The sequence below is a fragment of the Podarcis erhardii genome (genome assembly GCF_964252035.2).
Source record: "Podarcis erhardii genome assembly, chromosome: 13".
NCBI lineage: Eukaryota > Metazoa > Chordata > Lepidosauria > Squamata > Lacertidae > Podarcis > Podarcis erhardii.
The window spans coordinates 29334936-29351084 of NC_138502.1; the positions used below are offsets into that span (position 1 = coordinate 29334936).

The window sequence follows — 16149 nt, forward strand, 5'->3', positions numbered from 1 at the left end:
GAGAGACTGGTACGGAAAATAGAGATTGTCCTCAGTAATCAGGGGCAGTAGTTTTCTTTCTGTGCCTTTTAAATCCTATCTCTTCCCACTTTTCCTCTGTTCAGTGTTTTCAATACTGTAGTTCCTCAGTAGCTGTGCTGTCATATCAGATGCTGTGCTTGAGATGGTATTTGTGTGTGTGTGTGGTTTTACACAGAGAGGAGTGGACGAGTGACTTACGGTCATCTGCAGCCCTATGATTCTGTGGCCAGGAAGGACCACATTCTAAGCCAAGGAAATGGTCCTAAGCATTTGCTGTAATCAGAAACTTGTAAAAGAAAGTAGCAGCTCTTTTAAAACTGCAGATGGTTGTCTTAATTCCTTGGGGGAGATGTGGTGGCAATTGAGACCTGCTCCTGTCTGAACTGAGTGTTCCTCTTGGGGGTAAGAAAAAACAGGCTGCAGCTGAACACGTAGCTAAGACCGTTGTTTCCCAGTGGATGTTTGTGGTTTTGAACAATAACAAGCAGACAAATATATAAATTGCCTATGTACGTATAATAGCCACATCTAAGCTACCTAGGCAGCTGTGCAGAATAATTTCAAGTCCATAAAATTATAGGAGACCATCAGATTCATCTTCCACAGAACAAGGCAGAATCATCCACACACATCTTGTTATGTGTCAACTCTCACATTCCATATTACAAGGAGAAAGCAAATACATTGTAAAGGGTTCAAGCAAGTAAGTCACACATTGCTGGGAAAGGTACATATGTGCTGGAACATCCTTTCTCTTACTGTTTCTAGGATTTCATTTGACCTGGGGAGGTTCCCCCTCCCCCAAGTGGTAGCAATTGGAACCATTTCACACACTGCACAGTTTGCCACATTATACATTCATTCAGCTTACCTATTCAATGCAGATGTTTGCAAACATATGTTTATCACACTGACACTGTACATGTTTAGATGCACACTTAAAATTTATTGCACGTGCCCCTAAAATTGAAATATGTGGAGAGGCTTTTTCCTGCCCGTGACAGAAAACCCATCTGCAAAGTCTTCCCAAGGAAATTCTCTCGTTGGTGTGGAGGTATGGGATCTCAGCAGGATTTCACAGAGCGTGACCTTTGTGTAGCAAATAGGAGAACTTGCTTTTTAAAAGCATGTGGATGATACAAAAGGCATCTATCATAAATGACCACTTCAAAAGGTCCGGTTGCCTTTAACTATATGAATGTGGGCAGTGATGTAGCTGATAAAAGAGGGGGTGAAGAGAGAATGTCGCGTATAAAATGACACAGCCAAGCAACAGCGGAGTAATGAATATTGCTCCATTTGTTTGAAGAATGCTGGGGATTAACTGCACGTCGTCCTTTTCCTCAGCCAAAGTCAACACTGGCCCAGAATATGTAGTAATTGATTAGAGAAAGGAGGGAAGAAATAATTGTGTTGAGGGAGGACCCTCTTGTTAAGAGGGGTAGTCTGGGAAATTGGGAGGATGCTGGTTATTTATGAATCTGCTTGCTGGAATTGAACCTCAAAGGTCCTTGGAGGGGTAACAGATGCTTGGTTGTTTGCAGCATATTAACATGCTTTATAAATCTTTGGTAGTAAGTGGAGTTTATTTAACAGCAAAATAACAGTCCAGAGACTTATAGACCTGTATACATGCTGCAATTTCTGTTTGGGAAATCTGCAAGGAAAGTGATTCCACAATCTCTCTGGGCAACTTATTCCGTCACTGACTTGGTGCTCCTGTAGTTTGGAAGTTTATCTCCAGTTGCAACCTATATCTGCCTTTTGGTGCTTTACAGCCATTGCCACTTGTAGCATCTTCCATGGATGGCAGTAATCAGCATTTATGTAGCATGTTTCACATACCGATACATTATCGTCGTAATTTTTATGACAATCTTGTTAAGTAGGCTAATGTTATTAGCATCGCTTTTCGTAGAGTCTACAATACCCCTGTTGTAGATAGAAAGGAGGAAGGGAGCCGAAACTGAGACCATGTGGCTTAATCTGACCCACAGAAGAAATTCATGGCCGAGGTGGGATTTAGTTAACTGTGACTCCCTCCTGCCTGACAACATTTCAGATGCTTGAAAACAGTCAACATATCTCCTTTCATCTTTGTTTCCATAAGTGAGCATACCCATTTCCTCCAGCAGCCTTTCTATGCATGACTTGTCTCCTGCCTGTTCTCGTGCTCATAATGTTCCCTTTGAATGTTTTTCTCCATTATTCGCTGCTGTGGGCAATCCTTTCACTGTTGGATTTGTATGGTGCTGCCCAACCCCCTTTGCCTGAGTTCTGTTTGGGAGTGGCAGTGGACTAGAGGCTCTGCCTGGGCCTGCTGGGGAGGGATGAAATGTTGCCCTGCTGGCTTGGTGGCTTTGGCAGCTGCGTTAGCTCCTTGGCAGCAGACGCTTGTTTCAGATCCCACAGGGCAAGGGAGTGCAATCCCTTCTGAAGCAGGCTCAAGAGGGCAGGTGTGTATGTGTGCGCATACACAATCAAATGCCCCTCAAAGGACTTAATAAACAAGCCCTCTGCATAGGTAACCTGAGCTAAGTGCAGCTGTGAATCATGGCAGATCCAGCATGTGCTTTTCCAATCAAATTAGCAGTTGCCCCCAGATGTCGGGTTGCTGAATTCAGTCCTAGACAAGCCTTTAATAATTACAAGGGCCAGAGAAATGTGAGCAGTGTAGCTTCTCTTGATAATGAGCCCAACAGTTGGCAGAGTTTCTCCTTTTTATGCAGTTCTGCACAGAACTATTAAGTGTGGAAGAGCCAAGTTTTGTCTGGTGATCCTGGGCCTAGTCCTTAGAGAAATGACTCCATGGGGTACTGGTGGGAAAGAGTGGCTCAGAGACTCTGTCATTAAAGTTGTGGATGACAACAGGCAAGCTTACCTAAATGTAATTATAAGTGCCAGCATTTTTGCTTCTGCTCCTTAAATCACCTGGCAGTCCTAGATTGCTGCCTTGCAGGACATCTCCAGGAGAAGAAAAGACTAAGGAGTAAACCCAAACAAATCTGGAGTGGAGTCCCAGAGGCGGTTGGATGGTATCTTGTCATCTGGGCAGCCCAGGACCTCCATACACACTGCCTAGGGCAGGCATAGGCAAACTCGATCCTCCAGATGCTTTGAGACTACAATTCCCATAATCCCAGACCACTGGTCCTGTTAGCTAGGGATGATGGGAGTTGTAGTTCCAAAACATGTGGAGGGCCGAGTTTGCTTATGCCTGGCCTAGGCTGTCCCAGGGAGGTTGCTTCAGTACTGCCAACGCAGCAAAAACAACACAGGAGGCAGCAATTATGACTTACCAGTCCCTGCAGCCGTAGCAGGCACTGTGATTCTCCAGCAGGCTGACTTCACCCCCGAGGTGCACTCCATTGTCTCTTGAAACAGATGGATGCCAACAAAGTCTTAGACAGGGTACAGCATGCTGACAGTGACCTAATTTGCATATAATGCTAGACTAAACCATAGCATAGTGTTATGTGTGAACCCTACCTGGAAGCTATGGTTTGTTTACCACCAGCATACCTTGGTCTGAAGCTATTGCCTGTTGTCTTATGGGACTTTGGTTTGTTTTAATGAAGACTTAGGGTCATGAGCCTCGGTAGAGCAGAGAGTAAAAAAGCTGATCCTCACTAGGTGCAAGAAAGAATGGGTGATGATCAAGGCTGGCCCAAGTCTGTGATGGTGAATTACAATGTTTTGCCAAATGACACAAGTTTGTTACAAACACCTGATGTGATTCTGCTGTTTGACTTGTGTAACATACAAAAGATCCTGATGGTATTGTTATCCTCTGTTAGTATGGTTGGCAGTTTCTATTGTGCAAATGTTTCAGGTGAGTTCAAAAAGCTTTGGAATAAGTCTCTGCAATAGTAACTTATAAAGTGCTATAGAAAGTTGAAAGTGCTTTGTGCATGTTCCTGGGATTCCTTAAAGTAGCCATTCAGAGTAGGTCAGTATTACACACATACTGCAGGCAGGCTACTGTTGACTTTGTGGTTTGAAATGAGATTTGAACTGGGGTTTTCCTAGTCCACAGCTCAGGCTCTTAGCCAGTGTGCTACACCCACAGTATGTGCATCTCCAGGGGTTCTATGGGAATGTCTAGGCAGTGGAAACCTGTAAAAGAATCTGCAGAGGGACCTCTCTTGTGCAAGAGGAATAATCTCACTTGTTAGGTAGAGGGGAGGGTCTTGCCTGCAGTTTTTGTTTGGCTTTGGTTCAGTGGCAATGTTCTTGGGACACTGGAAAGTGTTAAGGGTGTGAATGTTTGTGGAGGAAAGTTCATCTGAGTGCATTCAAGAATAGTAAAGCATTTTAGACTTTTCTCCCCAAGTGCTACCTGAAACTGGAGCTAGAGGGCTGTAGCCTCTTGCACTCACCTTTCCATACCATCCACTAATCCATCATTAGGCGTAAATTTTGTTTTTATCTGATCAAAACAAGTTAATCTGAGATTCTTAAATGTGGGTTAATGACCCAACTGATTATTCATGTTCTTATATTCATAACTGTACCACCAGCAGCAGAAAGCCACCAGATGTGCCAGGGGAGGAGGCAAAGGTTGTTGTTCCCAATAGAAAACCACTTTTGCTCCATTGTCCATGTAGGCCACCAACTTAGATTAGAGGTTAAGAGAGTGTCTGCTTCCTCTTTCATGTCATTCTTTTGAGCACATAGCAGCTGGGCTTGTCTGCTAAATTCAGGAGAGGGTTCCTATACCTCCTCCTATACACAGAAGGATGAATGCTGGAAAGTGCAGCTTCCCCTGGCATATCATGGTGATGTGAGAACTATACCTACCTCAAATGTTTGCCATCTGTACATTCTTTAATACCACAAAGTAAATGTGGCAAAGGTAAGTACAGCTGTTACTTAGCATTCTTGCAGTCTTCCATCATTTCTTCTCTTCACACTCGTCTGTACTACAAACTTAAAGCTGGTTTAATTGCCATGGATGCTCAAGAGCTATAGTTTCATAAGAACTCCGTGAACTCTCTTTAAGGTGCCTATCTTTCCTCTCTGTCCGTGATCTACATTCCCAAGCGGTTCTTTGGAATACCATTAAAACAGTTTGCGTTTTTAATGTGGCTCTGCTTGTTGCACTTTGCCCTGCTATGGGAAGTAGAGTGACTTCAGCCAAGCTGCTGCCAATGAACTCTGGTGCGTACAGTGCCTAGTTTCCTAGAATGTCTTTTGTTTTCTCTTGCCAGCGCCCTGGGATTCTGCCTGGTGGCCGAATGCCCATGGCAGGATTGCAAGTGGGATCCCCCTCAGGGCCTCTGTATGGATCACCTTCTCCAATGAGACCTGGAATGCCACAGTCCATGATGGATCCGTTCCGGAAGCGCCTGCTTGTTCCACAGACCCAACCGCCTCCATCACTATCCCAAAGGCGAGGGTAAGTGCATATGTGTCTAAGTGATTTGAGGGGGGTGAATGTAGAATATAGGGTGAGACTGTATTGGTACTATTTGCAAATAAGATCAATTACATAGCCATCCTGTCTCTGCAACATACGTAAAGTAGCCAGCTCCCATTCTTCATTAGACAACTTCCAGTGTCTCCACACACACACACACACACTACTTTACCACACCACTGCTTAATATTTTGGATTTGCGTTCAAGAAGAGAGATTGTTTTATGTCCCTGACCCCCCTTAATAACCACTGGTAATCCCCTCTCAGTCCATTTTGGAAGTTGATTATATTCCTGGCCATTGTGGTATGCTTTTGCAGTGAGATCCAGAAAAATCTAAGAAATTCCAGGGTGCAAAAGTGTTTCCTTGTTGATTTAACTTGTTAACTGCAGTACAGAGTTTAGAAAGAGCAAAAATACACTTCTCAGCCAGAAAAAACAGAAGGGATTGTGCAGATATTGGCTATTAGCTGACAGGCTGAGCGAATACCAAAAAAATGTGCTATGTTGGAGCTTACCAGACCTTTTGGTATCTAGAACAAAGAGGGTTGTTGCAAACCATAAGATGCTGGTGCATATTGAAACACACACAGCAATGTTATCCATGTGTCAAGATCATGGTGCAGTTTTGGCTAGCTGTTATGAGGTATATTCATATAATTGTTGGCACCATTCATTCCAACACCTTATATCTACCAGATGGTGGGTCTTGACTGAGGCATTATCACATTTATACCAAGTGCAGATCTAGTGGTAAAAATATAGTGCTGATATTACTCTTCACTCCTGCATCCTGGTTTGTCCTCTAAGCCTGACTTGACTCTGGTCTTGACTTCCAGTTTTATTCCTTTGGTCTCTAGGCTCTTGATGGCTTGCTCATCTCTAGTTACTGCCTACACTTGCTGACATGCAGCTCAGTTATATGCATATATACTTGGAAGTAAATCCCACTTAGTTCATTGGGACTCTCCCAAATAAGTGTGTGTAGCATTGCAGATTTGGCAGCAGAAGTACAAATGATACACAGGAGGACCAACAAAATCAAATCTGATTATTTGGGCACCAAATTAACAACCTTTAGAGAACTCCACACGTACCCTCCTCTCCTTCCTTGAACACCTTTTTCTTCTTTATCTTTCCACTTCTTGCCTTATAGCTTGCAGTTCTTAATTAATTTTTTAACAGAAGCAGGCTTGGATGTTTTCAGAGAAAGGTGCGTAGGACCCAAAAGGAAAGGATTTAACCCAAGATGTACAAAAAGAAAATATTTCCTGCAGCTTCTGTATATTATGTTTTATTCGGAACTACTTGGAGAAAATTTAAAGATTGAAATAAGAGGCAATAAAACCAGTAAAATACCTTTAACAGTACAAAAATAGGTAATAAAAGGTTTAAAATGGTCTTGCCCAGATCCTCTAGTCTTCACCAGTGGAACAGTTCTGCTGCTGACAGGAGAGTAGGCAAAAGCTACCACCAGCTGAAACAGAGCATTTGGGGAAGGAGCAGAGCCGGGATGCAAAAGAATTTGCTGGATTGGGAGCTGGCTTCTGCCAGTGCATGACTGCACCAGCTTGGGAGCCAATGTAGTCAAGAGGCTACACATTGGGGTAAAACTACCACCTGAAATGGGTTCAGAAAACCATTCTAATCCAGAGAATCTGAGCTGAACCACCATCACTTGTTCCATAACATTGTTCTAAAAGGCATGTCCCAGGCAAGTAGACAATTTCATAGCTCCAAGGAGGGCTTCTTTTAGGAGTGATTGTAATATAGCCTTGTGAAGAGGACCAGGAACCACACTTTGCACAAAGAGGTGTAAATGGTCAGTCAGATAGGCGCAGCTGGCCTCCTTCAGTTAGCTAGAACTAGCAAAAAACATCAAGGTTACAAAGCACAGATCGTTTGTTGGACTGTTGCAAGGATCTTGACTATGAACTCTGCTTACACCCACAGAAATTCATCCAAGCAAGAACAATAAGACGAGACTGAGGGCAGCTTGGCTAGGGGCATTGTCATTAAAGGGGATTACGGATTGGAGTGGATGTGGGAAATTCTGTCTGCTAAATGCTAAGCAAACATATCAATAGCTTACAGAGCAGTCAAGGGTACAGGATAGAAGCCTAGGACTAATTAAACCGCATATTGCTTGGAATGACTCCACTAGACAATACTGAGCCAATGCAATGAAGATGGAGAAGAATGTGTGCTTTGCTGTCTTTGTTGCCACAGAAGGTCCTCATATGGACTGTAATTAGTGCTTTGTCTAACCCAGCCCCAGTCTGTTGTCTTCACCCCTGCTCTACCTTTATCCAGACTCTTAGATTGTCAGCGATACTAAAGAGCAGCATGTTGGGGACAACAGAGTAACTTTGAGCATTTCCACAAAAAGCAATTTTTTGTCGATTTTGGATAGAACAGACCATTTTGATGAAGCAGCCGAGGAATTCCCTCCACAATAAAAAAAACCCCCAGTCGCTTCTAGAAATAGCAGCGGAGGAGTCCAGCAGTGTCCCACCTTCATTTTGAACAGTTTACCCCAGTAGGAATGATACTGGGACTTAATCCTCTACCTGTTCATGATAGCAGCAACTGAGGTGAACCAAAAGATTTAGGGCAATGTTCTTTGTGTGCAAATTGCTTCTCTCCCTGGATGTCCACTTCCCCCGTCCCCTAGATACTGTATGTGACTACTGGTTCCCAGCACTGAAGGGTGGGACTTCTGAGACATCATGATGTGGTTGGCCTGGGGGCCTTGAATCCACCCAAGTTCTGTTTTCAGTTAGTTAGAACCAAGGTCACTTGCCAGGCCTTTCCAACCCCTTCTAGGCCCCTGATCTATCTTGGAATTGAAGCATGTTTAAAATGGAATGACTCAAAACGAGGGTGAGAAATGCACTAATGACAATCTGAATTCTCTGTGACCTATCTCAGGAACTCTGTAGTATACCCCCTCTCCTCTAAGCCTAGGGAGACTGCTATGTGCACATTTTCTGCCTTTGTCTTTTAAGTTCAATGTTACTGTGAATAACGGCAGCCTGGGCTGCCTGCTTTCTTCAAGATAGCCAGCTATTTCTACATACTTGGAAGACTTCTAGGTATGCAGAAGTATGTAAGCTTTGTCAATGAAAGAACATAAAGTTCCCCCTCCCCTGGCGATCAGCCCAGTGTGAACCAAGTATGCTCGTTGGTTTCAAGGAGTCATATAATTCTAGTTGTCAGTTGGAAAGCCAGGGGTGAAGTGAGGGAATTGGCCTTCTTGAACCCTTAACAGCTAACAGTTTTTGGGAGAATGCTTGGTTTGGTACTTCTCTTAGAGGGTGGGGATACTTTAGCAGTTTCTTTGCAGGTTCTACTTGTCTCCACCAATTTCCTGACCTGCACACAGTTTTCAAAAGCAATAACTACTTTCCCAGAAAAAGCTGAAAAACAGTATACGTATTTGGTATTTATAGGCTACATTTCCAGTGTTCAAAGTGCTCCTTACAACTTATTTCAGCAATCCTTATAATAGCCTTGCAAGGTATCCCAGCATTATTCTCCTGTTACAGAAGGGAGAGTGGATGAAGAGTGACTTGTGTAATATTATCAGCTCCCAGTGGGTCCAGATTCTGTGGCTCTTACAGATGTTTTTTTGTTGATGGAAAATCAGATAGCTAATATTAAGCAGCACCCCATTCTCATTATGATATGGGTTTTTGACTCCCTTCACTACTATATCCTCCACTCCCCTTCTATAAGCTACTTCTGCTGAGCTGGACTTTCATCTGTTCTTCTCTCATGCTCCTCACAAGTCCTGCTTGGCCTGATTTTACCAGCTGTTTTTAAAAACAAATGGGATGCAAATGACATTCAGTTTCTTGGCAAGTCCTCCTCGGCCAGCTTAATCCAAGGAAGGAGATGCATAGAGAAACAAACAGCTGCACACATCTGGCATCCAGGCTTCAGGGGCCATGTTCTGCATGGTAGAAGTGGGGGAGCAAGTCTATTGTCTTGTTGGAGTGCCATTTCAGATGCCAGAATTTGATCCCTTTGTTAATTTGAGCTCCGTAGCTGTTCCTTTCCTTCTGTGGTGGGTTAAAGGCGCAGTTCTGTTCTGTGGTGCTGCAGGCAGGGTTTCATTTCCCACTGTATGGGTCTGAAACATGCTCGCCCCTGCCTTTCCTTTCCCCCCTTCTTCACCCTCTTGCAGTAGAGGAGAGGTTAATCATTTCCTTTCGAATAACACAACTCTGACAACAGCCACAAAATAAATTGCACACACCCTGAAGCTATTTGCCCTGGAAGGGAAGTTGCTCTTGGTATCTAGGAGTTCCCCTCCAAGGGAAAAAATTCAACGTTGGGGGTAGTTTTGTTGGAGCTGCAGTGTGGGTGGTGGGTGGGAGGGTGGGTGGGTGGGAGGTTGAAAGCCCAACTGTGCTATGGTTATGATCCAGATCAGGATGCGGGTGGGAGTAGCAGTAGCTATTCTATTTTTTAAAATAAAAATAAATACACACATGGTGAAATGTGAATGCATTTTTTAAAAAATTGTTTGAAATGTGGCAGTGAGTCTTCAAAGAGTATCATTCTCACCACGAAAATAATGAATCAGCTGAAATCTGCATAAAGCCAAAGCATATGACCCTTGAGGTATTTTTGAGGGAAGGGTAGGCCAGGCACCTTTTAGGAATATTACAAAAGCCATAATGTTCCCAAAGTTCTAAGTTAGCTGGTTCATAATATGAATTTGAACATCTCAAATGCTCAGATATATTACGACAAAAAAAAAATCAAACATTTTTTCTGACATTCCACTCCATCAAGGAATGTACAATGAGATTCTGCACATGTGAAAAAGTATGTTTAATGAAATTGATCATTCTTGGACACTAATATTAGCTCAGACAGAAGTTTTCAACATACCATGCCCACCCCCCAATTTTTTTTTAAAGGCAAAAAGCTGTGGGGAATGGTGTATTACAGGTCCACAAAACACAATGTAGGGAGATTGCCAAGTGATGAGAATAGTGAAGCTATACAGTCCCTAGGTTTATCTGACTAGGCAACAGGAAACACCTCAAATCTGACTGACCTGCTGCTTAAGCAAAGGACCTTTCTTGGCTTGCTAAATCATCCTTCCTGCCTCTGTTTTCCTGATTTTCCCTCTTATTGTGAAGTCAAAAACTATCACCGTTGATGACATAGCTACACATTCTCCTGCGGACAAGCATAGAGATTGGTATCAAGTGTATTCTGATCCCCACTCCCTGCACAAATGTTCATCATCTGAGTTTCAGTGTTAAATGCAAATCAGATGCTTTTGCTACTAGAGCTACATATTTTTATTTTTATTTTTACTATTGGAGCTGGTACTGGAGCTAGGAAAGAAGAGGCATTGAAAATAATTTCCTTTTATGCCAGTTGTTTTCCCTTCTTTGCAAGCCAACTCTGAACTGAGCTACATGGAGTTTGTTTATCACTATTTTTAAAGCAAGGAAGATGTTTTAGCTGATACAGGTGGAGCTATATTATAGAATTCCCTTTTGAAATTCATTCCAGTTGCGTAGTTTGTGCTTTCCATACATGTGGATCTTATGCACCAGATTCTAGACCGTTTTTGGCCTCTAACAGTTTGCTCTTTTTGCACAATTCTTGCAGGCTCAAAAGGAGGAAGATGGCAGACAAGGTCCTGCCACAGAGGGTAAGTGCTCCTTGTCTGAGCGAGCTCTCGGCCTCAATGAAGGATGCAGGCAGTGGGCACATGTTGTAGAAATGGGTAGAAACAGATTGCAGGGCTCAAGGCTATGCCAGCTCTTTCTAGAACAATTCTTCGGGTGTGCAGTTTTTTGGAGTGAGCTGTTCCTATGTAGTTGTGCAATGGGAGGATAATAAACCCAGTATTTTAGAGGGTGTTGGAAGATTTTGCTGCATATGTCACAGTTGTTCCCACTGGGCTGGCCAATCTTTCAAGAATTCCAATCAATCAGGCCATTATTACAATTGTTAATCAACTTTAATTTGCAAAGTAACTATCCTCAAAACAATCATAGAAAGTGATTGTGAGATGGAATGATATTGACCCTTTGCTAAAGGGGAATAAAGCTTTATTGTCCCCTTTTCCCAATGATATGCAGAGCAGGAATAGGTAAGTCTTCGTGCTGGGAGTGATGGGGAACATGATACAATTCTTGGATAGTTGAACTCATTGAAATTCCCCTTCTGTCTAATTACTCAGAGGCAAAGGATGCTTGTCTTGATAGAGATGGCATTCTGATAGACTCTGTCTTCACAGATTCGTGAGCTAGTCCCAGAGTCTCAGGCCTACATGGATTTACTGGCCTTTGAGCGCAAGCTGGACCAGACTATTGCCCGCAAGAGGATGGAAATCCAGGAGGCAATCAAGAAACCTTTGACGGTGAGGAGGGATGGAAGGAGACTGAGTTAGTCAAGTCCTTCAGGGATGGAGAAAGCGAAAGTATCAATTTCTTCGGGGTGTTCCTTGGCAGTCTGAGGCTTCAGTTATAGAAGCAACTTACACTGCCAGCTCAGGTTGCCTTGGGAAGAAGGACCAAACCTGTGGAAAGGAATTGGTGTGTGGTTGAATTGATCCCATTGCTGTCCTTAGTGAATGTTTCTCTCCAAACTTCAGCAAAAGCGGAAGCTTCGCATTTACATCTCCAATACCTTTACGCCTGGCAAGGAAGAATCTGAAGGCAGTGAACGCATAGCTTCGTGGGAACTTCGTGTGGAAGGCAAACTCTTAGACGATGTAAGGCTGAAACATCCCTGCTGATAGGTAGCTTTGTGGAAAGTGGCTGATGTAGGCTTCCCTGGAGATCAGTTCAGGGTAAACACCCTATATCACTCATACCCATGCACACATGGGCCCACCCAATTATCTCAGCTAGCCAGCCCTGCACCCTCAGCTCTAGTCCATACAGGAGAAGACTCGTCTTGTGTGTCTTCCCTTCACCTTGTCCTGCTTGTGCAAACCAAAGACCTATCTAGTTCAACATCCTCTTTCCCACTGTGGCCAACCAGATGCCTATAGGAAGCAAACAAGCAGACATGAGGGCAATAGAGCTCTCCTGTTTGATCATATTTGAGTTCCTTAAGAATTCTTGGGTAGATACTATATGGACCTGATAATTTGCTAATTTTTAATTGTCAATAAGACCTGGTACCTCATCTCTTGACACAGTTATTTGTTTTAGCTCTTTCTGACTCCCTTCTGGAAAAAGACAGTTTGATGTTTCCCTTTCAACTTGGCTGCATGTTAGCGCCATAAATCCCCACCTCCCAGAGTTTGGATTGACAAATCTAATTGAAAGGATCCAAATGATCTCATTGCTGAAGAACATAGCAGAAGTGCATTATTTCAGACTCCACAACAATAAGGACTGTTCCTCATTTAACTGGCAACCTTCATGGAATGTAGACTTTATAAAATTCCCAGTTCTTCCAGAGCTTCTTTCTCCCCAGTCTCATAGAAAGGCCCTCATTTTCTTCAGAAAAGCACAATAACAGTGATGATGTCAGTAGTGGCTGTATCGCTCCTAACACTGCGCAAGCTAAATGATGTCCCTCATTGGCAGAGTTGACCCCGCTTGTTTGTCCTTCACTTTTAGAGATGTATTTTTGGCAGCGGTGCTGTCTGTGTGCTTCTGGGAAAGGCGGGGCTCAGTTTCTCCTGTGTCTTTCTATCTCAGCCAAGTAAACAGAAGAGGAAGTTCTCATCCTTTTTCAAGAGCTTGGTCATTGAGCTAGACAAAGAGCTGTATGGCCCAGACAACCACCTGGTGGAGGTAGGTGACTTGGTGCATGTTTTGTGCTGGGAAATGGGAGGCAGCTCAGAGGAGCAGAAATACACAACTGGGGCTGAGAACAGCGCTGTTGACCGAGAGGGATGATTGGCCTCATTTGCAGATGATTGGTCAGGTCCTGGAATCATAATTGCTGGAGAGAACAGTTCCCAAAGAGGGGTCAGATGGTGTTCCTGGATTTGGTTTAAGATGAGCTATGTACTGGCATCATGTGGTTGTATCCAGCTAAGTTCTGTTCCCCCCACCAATAACCAGTGTTCATTTCTGTAGAACTTTCCATTGCATACAGAATGCTTCCAATGCTGTCTCGGTTATCTTCACCGCAAACCTGTTTGGTAAACTAGGTTCTGTGCTACCTTGGGAGCTTAATGACTGCATCTCCCATGTCCAAACCAACAGTTTACTCACTCACTGTGTGGAACCATGTGCTAGTATTCTTAGAGAAGCCTTTGCGTATGGTGATCTCCACCACTTCACACAACATAGACACATAATGGCACACTTACTTTAGTTAAAGGTTCCCGAGTGTGTGTGTCTATAAGATTGACATCATGTATACAAATAAAAAAAGAACTTTCCTTTAGCACAGATGCTATTGAAGTGTCTTCAGTTCCTTTTTACACCATTGCTAGAACTGCGATATTTGGCAGTCTCAGTGACTTCATTTAAAGTGCTTTTGGATTAATTGAACAGCATTGGAGAGGCTTGCATGGTTCCTTCAGATACCGGGGATGGAGTAAGAGTAGTGGATAAGGCTGGGCTGTTTCCCATATGTGTTCTGTTGATATTTGAGATGATAATAGTATAAAAACTTCTGTAACCCCACCTGATTAAAAGAGCAAGGGTAAAACATGAAAACCAACCATTAAAATATCAGCTACTGTATGATAAAATGAACCAGTTTGTTCCCCATGTTTGTCTTGCACTATCTCATATGGCTTTTTCCCTTTCAGTGGCACCGGATGGCCACAACCCAAGAGACAGATGGCTTCCAAGTCAAGCGCCCAGGCGACGTCAATGTGAAATGCACCCTTCTGCTCATGCTGGATCATCAGGTAACAAGGAACAAGCGCCAGTAGGTGGTGAGAGCAGGCGAGTTGTAGTGCCCTGAAATTATCAGGTTCCCAAGCACATTACGTTCATGGCACAGCAGTACTAGATCAGAAGCTTCTTTCTCCATATTTTATTATCACAAATCGTGTGATAATATGTACAGCTGTTCTCCTTCTTGAGGATACCATAGTATTGTGCTGAATTTGGATTCCTATTAATCTCAGTGCTTGTGATTTAAAAAGTAAGTTTCCAACCCAAGTAGGACTATGAAGATACAATTGAGAATGAGAAGGCACTGGATTCAGAGGCTGGTGCTCTTGCAGACTTTCTGTTGACTGTAATTCATTTGGAGTATGAAAACAGACTTCCTTTTCATGAATGTTTCTGCTTATGGATTAGAACTGGTGGGTGGGGTGGGTGGTTCGGTGGCCTGGCCAGAGTCCGCCTGGGATAACCACTTGGCTACAGATCGTCTCTCTCTCTTGATGGTTATTCAGATGGGTCCCATTAATCATTCCTGATTTGGAGATGCGAGCAGGTTGCAACACTCAGTTTGGTCTGAGGTTACAGAGGACCCTACTTCAAGTGCATATTAACCAGGCAATATTACCCTTGCAGCCTCCCCAGTACAAGCTGGATCCCCGTTTGGCTCGCCTTCTGGGCGTTCACACTCAGACTCGGGCCAGCATCATGCAGGCTCTGTGGCTCTACATCAAACACAACAAGCTCCAGGACAGTCATGAGCGAGAGTACATCAACTGCAACCGATACTTTCGCCAGGTCAGTAGATACATGGCTTGCCTCCCTGCCCCATCTCTCCTTCCCTCCCACCCCGCCTTTTGCCTCAGGGCTTATTCATGGCATGCTCTCTTGATCCATTCTAGATCTTTGGCTGCATCCGCATGCGATTCTCTGAGATCCCCATGAAGCTGGCGGGGCTCCTGCAACATCCAGATCCCATTGTTATCAACCATGTGATCAGGTAGAGCTGGCGTGGCAGGAGCTGAAACTGAGCAAGCTCTTAATTCAGGGGTTGGAACCTGGGACTACCAATGTTGGTGGCCTGTAACTCCCATCATTCCTGATCGGTGGCCTTGGTGGCTGGGGCTGATGGGAGATGGAGTCCAGCAACACCTGGAGGGTTTCAGGTCTGAAGAGGCTCCCCATCTGTGCTCTGATTGGTTGTTATCTCTCTCTGGAATGCAGCTTCCATCAGAGAGAGAAAGGGGAGATAGTATAATCTCAATCATAGTAATATGTGGGGGGATCCCACCTCTTCCATGGACAATCATATTTGGCCTTGGGACAAGCCATGTGTTTCCCGAGTTCCCGTCTGTGAAATGGGAATAATGTTGGCTTGTTTCATAGAACTGTTTAAGAAGATAAACAATATTTATAAAAATTAGTATCAGGGTAGGGTGGAGTTTTTTCTCCAGGGCATCTGAAGGAGATGCTGTTGGTGTATCTAGGAAGTGATGGAAGCTTTCTGCCACTGGAGCAGCATATATAAATGTGATTTTTGTGTGTGTCAGAACTAGTTTCAAGCCTAAAAAAGATTAGTTCTTCTGTAGTATCCTTTTGAAAAGACTGTGAGGTCCATTTATTTTACTTTCTGAGGTTGATGTGTTTTCCTGCTTATGAAATTTGCTATGATGTGGTTTCATTGTCTGCTTTAATTTCTATATTATAATTCTTCCTTGAGTCCAGGAAAGGCAGCATATGCATACTTCAAATAAATAAAAATATTTTTGGAACACGCTATATTAGTTTCCTTGGATTCATATGTATTTGTGCATCTTAATTTGGGTGTACCCCTGCCATTCAGATTACTCTGTTTCTCCTCTGTTGAAGCCCTA

At 43.6% G+C, this 16149-nt stretch overlaps 1 protein-coding gene across 4 annotated transcripts in view; it reads left to right on the forward strand.

Moving 5' to 3' along the window:
• Positions 1–16149, forward strand: part of SMARCD2 (SWI/SNF related BAF chromatin remodeling complex subunit D2) — a 29205-nt gene that overhangs the window by 9726 nt on the left and 3330 nt on the right. For all 4 annotated transcript variants that reach the window (XM_081837947.1, XM_081837944.1, XM_081837945.1 and 1 more), the window contains exons 2-9: positions 5232–5419; positions 11076–11118; positions 11710–11832; positions 12067–12186; positions 13127–13222; positions 14194–14295; positions 14912–15073; positions 15178–15275. In XM_081837947.1, the coding sequence (XP_081694073.1) occupies positions 5232–5419; positions 11076–11118; positions 11710–11832; positions 12067–12186; positions 13127–13222; positions 14194–14295; positions 14912–15073; positions 15178–15275 (932 nt within the window). The remainder of the gene's footprint in view (positions 1–5231; positions 5420–11075; positions 11119–11709; positions 11833–12066; positions 12187–13126; positions 13223–14193; positions 14296–14911; positions 15074–15177; positions 15276–16149) is intronic.